Source organism: Meleagris gallopavo, chromosome 5 (genome assembly GCF_000146605.3).
Source record: "Meleagris gallopavo isolate NT-WF06-2002-E0010 breed Aviagen turkey brand Nicholas breeding stock chromosome 5, Turkey_5.1, whole genome shotgun sequence".
Taxonomy (NCBI): Eukaryota; Metazoa; Chordata; class Aves; order Galliformes; family Phasianidae; genus Meleagris; species Meleagris gallopavo.
Window position 1 is genome coordinate 55,477,777 of NC_015015.2, and position 8,849 is coordinate 55,486,625.

An 8,849-nucleotide genomic window follows, 5' to 3' on the forward strand; every position below is an offset into this window, starting at 1 on the left:
CCTGACCCCCCCATCTACACAAAGAAACTCCTCCTGATGTCCAACCTAGGCTTCTCCAGCACAACCCGAGGCCGTTTCTCCCCTTCTGTCATTTGACACCTGAGAAAAGAGACCAACACCTCCTCAGTGCCAACCTCCTGCCTTTGTAGCTCCCTTCTCTTCGAAAATGAGCACAGGTGAAAAAAACAGCACTTTGTGCGAGCAATTTGTGTCAGTGGAGATCTGCAGAAGCCCCCATTCCCCTCCAAACCCAACGCAGTTTGATACAGGTCTGTGCAAAGAAGCAGACTTACAGTGCCATCTCCCAACCAACCCAACAGCACTGTGTGAACAATCACAGAACGGCCTGGGTTGCAAAGGAGCACAATGCTCATCCAGTTCCAACCCCCTGCTATGTGCAGGTCGCCAACCAGCAGCCCAGGCTGCCCAGAGCCACATCCAGCCTGGCCTTGAATGCCTGCAGGGATGGGGCATCCACAGCCTCCTTGGGCAACCTGTTCCAGTGCCTCACCACCCTCTGGCTGAAAAACTTCCTCCTCATATCCAACCTAAACCTCCCCTGTCTCAGTTTAAAGCCATTCCCCTTTGTCCTATCACAGAAGCCACGACCATCCCCAGCACCACCCCACACAGCAGCTCTCCTTACCCCAAACAATGCTGCCAGGCATTGAACTGCTGCAATTTTCTCCTTCCTATCACTTTTCAAATCCGTTGAGCACATTCAGTGATGATGTCTCAAAGCAGAGGTCCCCCAGGAGGGCTCTCAAACAGCAGCACTGCCCTCTGCTGACTCCAGCAGGGCTCCGTACGTGCAGCCAGCAGCTCGTTTACTCAGCATCCGAGCCATTTAGAGCACGTAGAAGACGAGCAGCTTTTGCTCGGTGTCAGACGCTGAAGAGCACAGGAGAGCAGCATTCGGTGATGCTACAGAGACAACAGCTCAGCTGTGCTCAGCTCCTGTGCTATGAGAGAGGTGCCTCTGCTACCGTGCTGTCCAGTTCGATCTCCCAGGATGGAAACTGCACGGCCCCTTTGGACACAAGCACTGCAGCACCCAACCAGCCTCGTGGTGAAGAGGTTTCTTAATTTCGCAGCAGTACCACCCGGTGCTTGCTCTAAAACTCTCTCCCCCCCAGCTGGAAGCCTTCTCTTTAAACCTGAGGTGTGAGCAATGCCCACCATCCCACACTGAGGATTTCAGCTGTAGCCCCAACATCGCCAAACACAGCTGGCCGGAAGAACAGCAGGGTGCCCGGCTCCTTCCCAACCTCCCCGCAGGGTCAAACCTTCCCCACTTCCAACAGCTGACCCCTGGTGTCCCCGGTGCTGCCCAGGGAGAAAAGTCAGCTCCCACTTCAGCCATCCTGCCATGCTCCACGGGCTGCATCCATGGGCACACGCCATCCTGCTGAGCAAACCTCTGTGGATCTGCATTTCCTGAACGAGGCAGCACCCAAAGCACAGATCTAATTCCTGGCCTGCTATTAAAGCTGGAGGTTGGTGGCCCTGCCTGCAGCAGGAGGTTGGAGCTTCGTGACCCTTGAGGTCCCTTCCAGCCCGAGCCATTCTATGATTGTGATTCACGCACAGCCACGCACACCCTGAGCGCTTGTGAACGTGCCTAAGGCACAAAAACCACAAAAGGAAGAGGAAAAACACAGCAGTCAAATAATTCTGATTTTATATTCAGACGTTGCAAATCAAGGATGTCCTATTTCTTTACTAGTTAATTCAAGGCCAAAAAAAAAAAAAAAAAAGATCTACACAAGCATGTCCAAGGCTGTGAGTGAAAAACAGTGAACACGACAGTCTTGAAAATACGTTTAATGTCTAATCTTATACAAAAGTGACAGCATTTTCAAAAAAATATCAAATCCTGTATTTATAGCTTCTCACTATCATACAGCAATATTTGTTTCATCTAAAGAAAATACAGCAGCAGGTGATAATCTATACTTTAAAGATGTGATTGCTTATATTTCATATTGTAAACAAATGCAGTATGTCAACCTCAAAGCACAAAACGAACTTCTCAGCAATTTAACTCAAACGATGCATAGAAATGGACAAATTCCATTGCAAAAGCTTCAGGCCAGAAGTTGCTCACACTTGACATAACATGTGATAAAGTTACTACACGGCATATAGTGACAACTTGAGTTTTTACACAATAGATTAACAGGTATACCCTTTTTTCACTGCTATGCAAAGAACTTGGCTCACAAAAACAAAGGGGTTATGAAACAGTTCTCATGACCTCAAGAAATACGAATATACATTGAAAAAACATCCCATATAGACTGAATTTTAGCCTAAATGTTCCAGTAATAAATCCTGCCTACTTCAGGAAGAACCTAGAAGCCTGGTTACCAAAACAAATCCCCTTCCAGCAGTCATTACTTGCTACGTTTGCTGCCCTCTGCTTTCCCACCTCTTCCCATTCCCCACAAAGACACACGAGTGCAATTTGAAACTGGAGTGTGCTGCACGATCCATTCCTTTGGGACAGGTGTTGTTCATCACATTGGTTTACAACCTAAGGCTGCAGGTACTGAAATTAAAAGCACTTGAGCAAATGTAGGCAGTGTTCTACTGTGTTTATTCGTAATTGGTCTTGCCAAGATCTAAGTGAAGTGCGCTGCCTGGGAGGCCAAGGGGTTTGTTTAAGGTAATACTGACACTTTGGGTTCTGATTGCTAGGGTTAGAGCTGGCATTTCTGCTGAAATGTTAAGCATTTCTCTTCAGCTCCGGTGCTGTCTCCCTGTAATTAAGAGACAAGAGACGCACGTACCTTCGGTTTTCATGGCAGATGAAAACGAGCCACAGCTCTCCTCTGCAAAGACACCGCAGGGCTTTGCCATAAGGGCTGGGACAGCCAACAGGCACCGCTACCAGGTCAGCCAATTGTTCTGAAGAAGTTCATCATATGCATGCAGGAAGCCACGGGAAGGTATGGGAAGCGGATTAACTTGCTTTCACAGTTCCACGATACAAAGACTCCCTAACGAGCTACCATGTTAAGCAACATTGGTTCCTAATTCTACCTACAGAGGCTAAGTTAGGAGATCCCCATGTGGGGATGAACGAAACGTCCACGGTCCAATCCAGGCTATGAAATACCACCAGAGCTCCTCACCAACACGTGGCTGTGCCTCAGTAATGCTACACCAGCAGTTACCCCAGCACATCCTTTGCACAGATATGGCAAGAATATAAAACTTACTGCAGTGTCCCTCCCAGAGCAGGGACAGCCACACAGCAGCACACAGGCTTCCAAACATTCAGTTCCTCCCAAATTATGCTTTCTCAGTGAGGTATGCAGGCACCTGGCTGGGAACAGAGCGCTGCTCTCCATTCCCACGTTCGGTGGTGCCCCAATGAGATTTGCTCGTCCCCAGCTGTGGCAGTAAGGATGGCACAAGGGATCTCTGGAGCAGACAGAAATAAAAGCCCTGCCAAAACCCGCCGGAAAGGGAATGGCCTGGCTGGTTTTCTTCACCTTTTAAGCTCAAGTTCAGTTTCTAGGGACTCTGAAAACACCTGCTGAGTTTACACAACTCGGCAGACAAGTCAAATTTTAAACAACCAGAACCCAGGTTAGATATAGGGAATTACTTTACCTACATGGGAATTAATTCTTTACACAGACCAAGTCAAACCTCCAACCACCACAGAACGAGAACTGGCAAAACGAAGTCCTCATTGGCATGCACGAAACTCACACTGGTTGATTCAAAGGGAACTGCACATCCAGCTCACTCCACTGCACAGACACGCCTGTCTGCAAACACCAACAGGGTGCCGACAAGTCAGACCAAGCATTTCAATGCACGTCTTCTCCTCCGCAGTCCCAGACTGAGCAATTAATTGTGTTGAGTATTTACAAAATGCTGAGAAAGCCTTCGAGTTCACGCGCTCCGTCTCCTTCGTTTCCATTACTGTAGCATGTTCAAAAATTACATTTCTTGACAAAAATCTTGAAATACTCTTTATTGACATTTTAGAATAACCTGAAAATAGACAAGATATGACTATCCATCCATTCAACAACCAGCACGAGTCTGGCAACGAGACTTAAAGCATTCGTGGAAATTTAAGCTGTTTCTGATTTGCAAGTCCTTGTGCCTGATTCTTTAGAATCCTTACTTGGCAGCTCTCGTTTTCCCAAGGAATATTTGCCAGAGTAAGAACCACAGATTTCAGTTTTACTTCTGCTCTTTGTAGCTCGTTTTATTAAACCAAACAATTACGCCAGCATACGAGCAAGTTAATGTTATGCAAATTGCTGAATTGCTCCTTCATACCTCAAATGCACATACAAGAGGCAAGTATTCTTCATAGCCCCAAACATTACTGAAACAAAAACTGTAAAAATCTCTGTAAGTAGTGGATGAAGGTGGAAAGCTACAGTACTTTGTTGCCCAGAAGTATTCAACGGTAAGGCTGCAAGAGACAATGAGAATTCATGGTCATTACAGGGCTTTCACAAAGCAGTTCATTAACATTACAAAACTCCTTAGCTCAAGAACATTTAAGCTGACAAATTGTTCTTATTCCCTGTGTGTCCCGAAAAGCAATCTCTCCAGACTACACAAACCAGAATATCTTTCATTCCTGAACATTATTACAAGTCTTTTCCCCTTTATTTTTTTGTCTTTTAGAGAAGGCTTTCCAAGAAGTGGAAGACCACTACAGTGTAACGCTCAGACACACTCCAACTTGATAGAATGCGACCATTCTGGTATATGAATTTAAATGTTTAAGCAGAAAATTGGCTGTTATTCCCCTGACTGCGTAGACGAGCCCTTAAAGTTCTTACCTGCATTAACAGGTCTTATCCTACCCAATTTCCATGCTTAAAAGTGTCAAGATTTAATTCGCCCATAACAAAAAACTAAGTCATAGAATGGGTTGCAAAGGACCACAAGGACCATCTCGTACCAACCCTCCTGCTACCTGCAGGGTCGCCCAACCACCAGACCGGGCTGCCCAGAGCCACATCCAACGTATGTACTCACATGGGGACCACCTGGCATCGATGGAGCACCAGCAGGACCAGACGGCACTTGAAAAGGATTAGGGGGCGTGGGATAGAGTCCTGGAGCCGGGTATGATCCTGTGGGTGGAGGAAACGGACCTGGCGGCGAAGGTCCCCACGTTCCAGGTGGGACTGTACCCCACGGTACTGTTGGCGCCGCCCCTGGAGTCTGGGTAGGAGCAGAGTATGGCCCCGGGGGTGGATATGGCATGCTGGGTGCAGGATACTGCCCTCCCATTGTCGGTCCCCATGCTCCAGAGGGCATGGATCCCCACGGCCCAACGGGAGCAGGAGGCGCAGCTGGCTCCGTCGGACCGCCATAAGGTCTTGGAAGCTCTGGAAAGGGCATGTTTGGTGGAGGATACTGCCCCGGTGGGACGGGACCTGGCACAGCTGGGGGTGGATACGGACCTCCGGGAGGAGGGCAAGAGGGTCCGCTAGGAGGAGGAGGAAATGGAGCAGGCGGTCCGGGGGGCATTGAAGGATACATTCCTGTAGGAGGAGGTCCGAAGGGCACGCTGGAAGCGGAGGTGTTCGGTGGCAGCGCCGAGGGCCCAGCAGGAGGAGCGCTCGGGTTGTTCCAAGGGTTCGAGGGCGGCCAACCCTGAGGAGGCTGGGAGGGCTGCTGGCCAGGCTTCGCACCGCTCACTTTGGAGGTCTTAGCAGGAGACTGATCAGGCAAAGCATCTGCCAACTGAGAGAGAAAGCGGTCGTGAGGATGGCAGATACCTGCTGGAGCTGCTCGTTGCCCACGTTCACCCACTACACAGATGCATTTCAGTTGCCTAAATGGGAGGAAAAGAGCTATCTGTCGCTGCAGAGAGGGCTGTATTCACTTTGTGCAGCTTCTATCATTAAGGGAGAAGAGGCATCCCGACGTGCCACAGTTCTAAAGCCAAAGATAAAAGGCAACCTTCAGCAATAGAACCGTAAGCAATTCCGTATAAATCCAGGAAGAAGAGATTGTTGTAAGTTTCCATTGTTGCTATTCTGATGCTATTAGGACAAAACCCCTCTGTGAGCACCGCAGAAGAGAACCTACGAGGCACACCTGGAGGCCACAGGCTGTTACCTCTGCCCCAAAGCAAAGAGCTGCTACCGCAATGCCGAGGCAATCATCTCGGCCGTGAGCTGCCCTTCTTCTCAGAGAAGGGCCTGAACAGAATGAAGTAATACAACTGGCAGATCTTCAGGAACAAAAAGCCATTACTTACCGAAAAATCATCAGTTCCAGACATTTTGCTGAAAAGTAAGGTAAAATAAAGTGAAATTCCTTGAAAATAAAGTACATCGAGGAAGAGTTCGATAAAGAATAAAGATAAAGAACTTGACATTTGTCTCATTCAAACCCAAAGGGATGTCCAGCTGGCAGAGCTTCTCAGCAATGGTTCCATCCCAGTGACTGGGGTCCATACAGACAGCAGCCACCCAAATGCTCTCCCTCAATACAGGTGCCAGGAAAACAGCAGAACTGCAGCCTCCATCTCATCTCAGATGGGACCAACGCAGTGTAAATGGGTCACAACGCTAAGAAAAAATATTTCAGGTATTCGTGCCAAACAAGCAGCCTCTGCAGCAATGCCAGCAGGTATCCAGGCTCTGTTCTAAACTGGGACTCGGAGAAGTTGGTGAAGTCAATGCCCCTAAAATTAAACACGATTACACCCCCATTCAGATCTTATTTTCAGAAGTACTAAATGTGGGTTTTAAATAAACTAAAGTCAGTGGATGCTCCTGTTTGCTTTCACTGACTTCTGCTAAGCAGTCTTGAATGTAGACACAAGGAAAGCTTCTAATGAGTGCCTAATTTCTGACCTCTCAACACCTAATGAGAAATGTTGCAAGACAGCCCCAGCAGAGAAGTTCACAAGCCTCCCACTGAATTCCAGTCTACGTAATGCAAATATCTCACATGGAACTAAACCTGTATTGGTAGGGTTTGTTTGTTTTTAAATTTACACAATTTGCTAATAGTAAAACAGCACTGCTGTGGGCAGTGGGACAATGAGCTCAGCCCCCATTTCATCTTCAGCAGCGTCTGCTGGGATGAACAGCAGCAATGACAGCTCAGTGCTTCCAACCATCCAGAGAGGCACCTCCTTCTTTTGTTATACTTCCAGGTGATGCTCCTTCCTTCTGCAGATCTGTTCTCACCCACCCCCCTCTGTGCTGCTCATTACTGTGTGTTCTTCCCATTCTCGTTCAGCCATTCCTTCTCTGCTGAGATGGAGCTGATTCCACTCACCCCTGCACAGCACCTATTCCATCCCCGAGTATTCTCACTGCTTCTCCTTGACGTTTCTCCAATTCTTTTGTATCTCTTGAGATGAATGACAAGCAAGAGCCACAAAGAATCCAAAATGTGGGAGAGCCATTGATTTATACAGTTCCATAATTATGTTCTGGTTCATCCTCTATTTCCTTCCCAATACTTCTTCATGTTTGATCTTCTTTTTGCTCACTGCTGAAACTGACTTCCGCAGCAGTACTTTATTCCTCAGTGTTAAGGGTCAGCCCATCATTTTATACACAAAGTGATGCATATAATTTCACATTCAAGCACTCGGAATCACATCACATTTATCTACATTGAATTACGTTTGCCATTTTATTACCTAAGCCTTACTTTCCTGACAGCACGACTCTGCTCATTTCCCAGTAACGATCCCATCAGGCAACCAAACCCCTGCAGAAACAGTGAACTCCTCAGCTGTAGATGAAGTTGTGGGATGGCAGAGACCATCTGCCACGGTTTAGGTTGGATATTAGGAGGAAGTTTTTCCACCCAGAGGGTGGTGAGGCACTGGAACAGGTTGCCCAAGGAGGCTGTGGATGCCCCATCCCTGCAGGCATTCAAGGCCAGGCTGGATGTGGCTCTGGGCAGCCTGGGCTGCTGGTTGGTGACCTGCACATAGCAGGGGGTTGGGACTGGATGAGCATTGTGCTCCTTTGCAACCCAGGCCATTCTGTGATTCTGTGATAACGGATGGCTGCAGCAGAAAGAGGCCTGCCTGCAAAATGCCACCAAAAATCCCCAATATTTATCAGCTGATTATTTCAAAAGACTTCTGTGCTACAAAAATTAAGAAAACAATTCTGCTGTATGGCTGTTAGGAGAAAACTTGCAGCAAAGCACAGCTTCTGATAAAGATTTAGAGGCTCTCTCACTTTGGCAAGCAGACTGGAGCAACATTTGCTGGCAACATTTGGCATAACTGAGACAGTGCCAAGCATGTCAAGGATCCTCTTACAGACAGGATGGCCTACTTTGGGGACCTTTCTCAAACACCCATTTCATCTGTGCAGTGCCACCTCCATTTATTAAAGGAATAACTCTGGTACTGTTAGACACACTCACCATACAAACCAATCTAGAATCCATATGCCACTCCAGCTGCACAGCACTGAACTCCGCTCAAAACCTCACTGAAATATCAGCTCTATTTGTAGGAGCATTGCCCAAGGCATCCACGTGTTCATAAATAAAGCAACTCTGACACTGTTGGACTGAAGATCTCGTGGTCCCCATTGCCAACATATGGGCTCACCATCTCAGAAAACAGTGTTGCACTGATGAGGCTTTTAGTGACTGCAGGGTTAACAAATGGGCTCGGAGTCTCCCTTTGCAGTTCTGTGTAGAGAAAAGCCAGTCACAGAATCACAGTTCACAGATCAGACATTTCTTACTGCTGCATTTAAACCCTACTTCAGATTGCACTTTCTTGGGGCAAGGAGAAAAAGAAGAGTGAATAGAAAGAGGAGGATTCAAGGAGTTTAAGTAATTTGGCAGGCAGGAGAAAGACCACTGAA

At 47.6% G+C, this 8,849-nt stretch overlaps 1 protein-coding gene across 1 annotated transcript; it reads right to left on the minus strand.

Annotated features, from left to right (window-relative positions):
* Window positions 1-1,808: 1,808 nt before the first annotated feature.
* On the minus strand, window positions 1,809-7,815 carry MAPK1IP1L (mitogen-activated protein kinase 1 interacting protein 1 like). Its single transcript, XM_003206823.4, has 3 exons — window positions 6,254-7,815; window positions 5,020-5,733; window positions 1,809-4,444 (listed from the first exon to the last, which is right to left on the minus strand). The coding sequence occupies exons 1-3, from the start codon at window positions 6,380-6,382 to the stop codon at window positions 4,433-4,435; spliced, it is 855 nt and encodes a 284-aa protein (XP_003206871.2). The 5' UTR covers window positions 6,383-7,815; the 3' UTR covers window positions 1,809-4,432.
* Window positions 7,816-8,849: the final 1,034 nt, after the last annotated feature.

Excerpts from the sequence above, each read along its gene's own strand:
- MAPK1IP1L (XM_003206823.4), bottom strand. The coding sequence starts at position 6,382 with ATGAGACAAATGTCAAGTTCTTTATCTTTATTCTTTATCGAACTCTTC. Across the intron at positions 5,734-6,253 it reads CTGGAACTGATGATTTTTCG|TTGGCAGATGCTTTGCCTGA; the intron begins GTAAGTAATGGC and ends TTTCTCTCTCAG.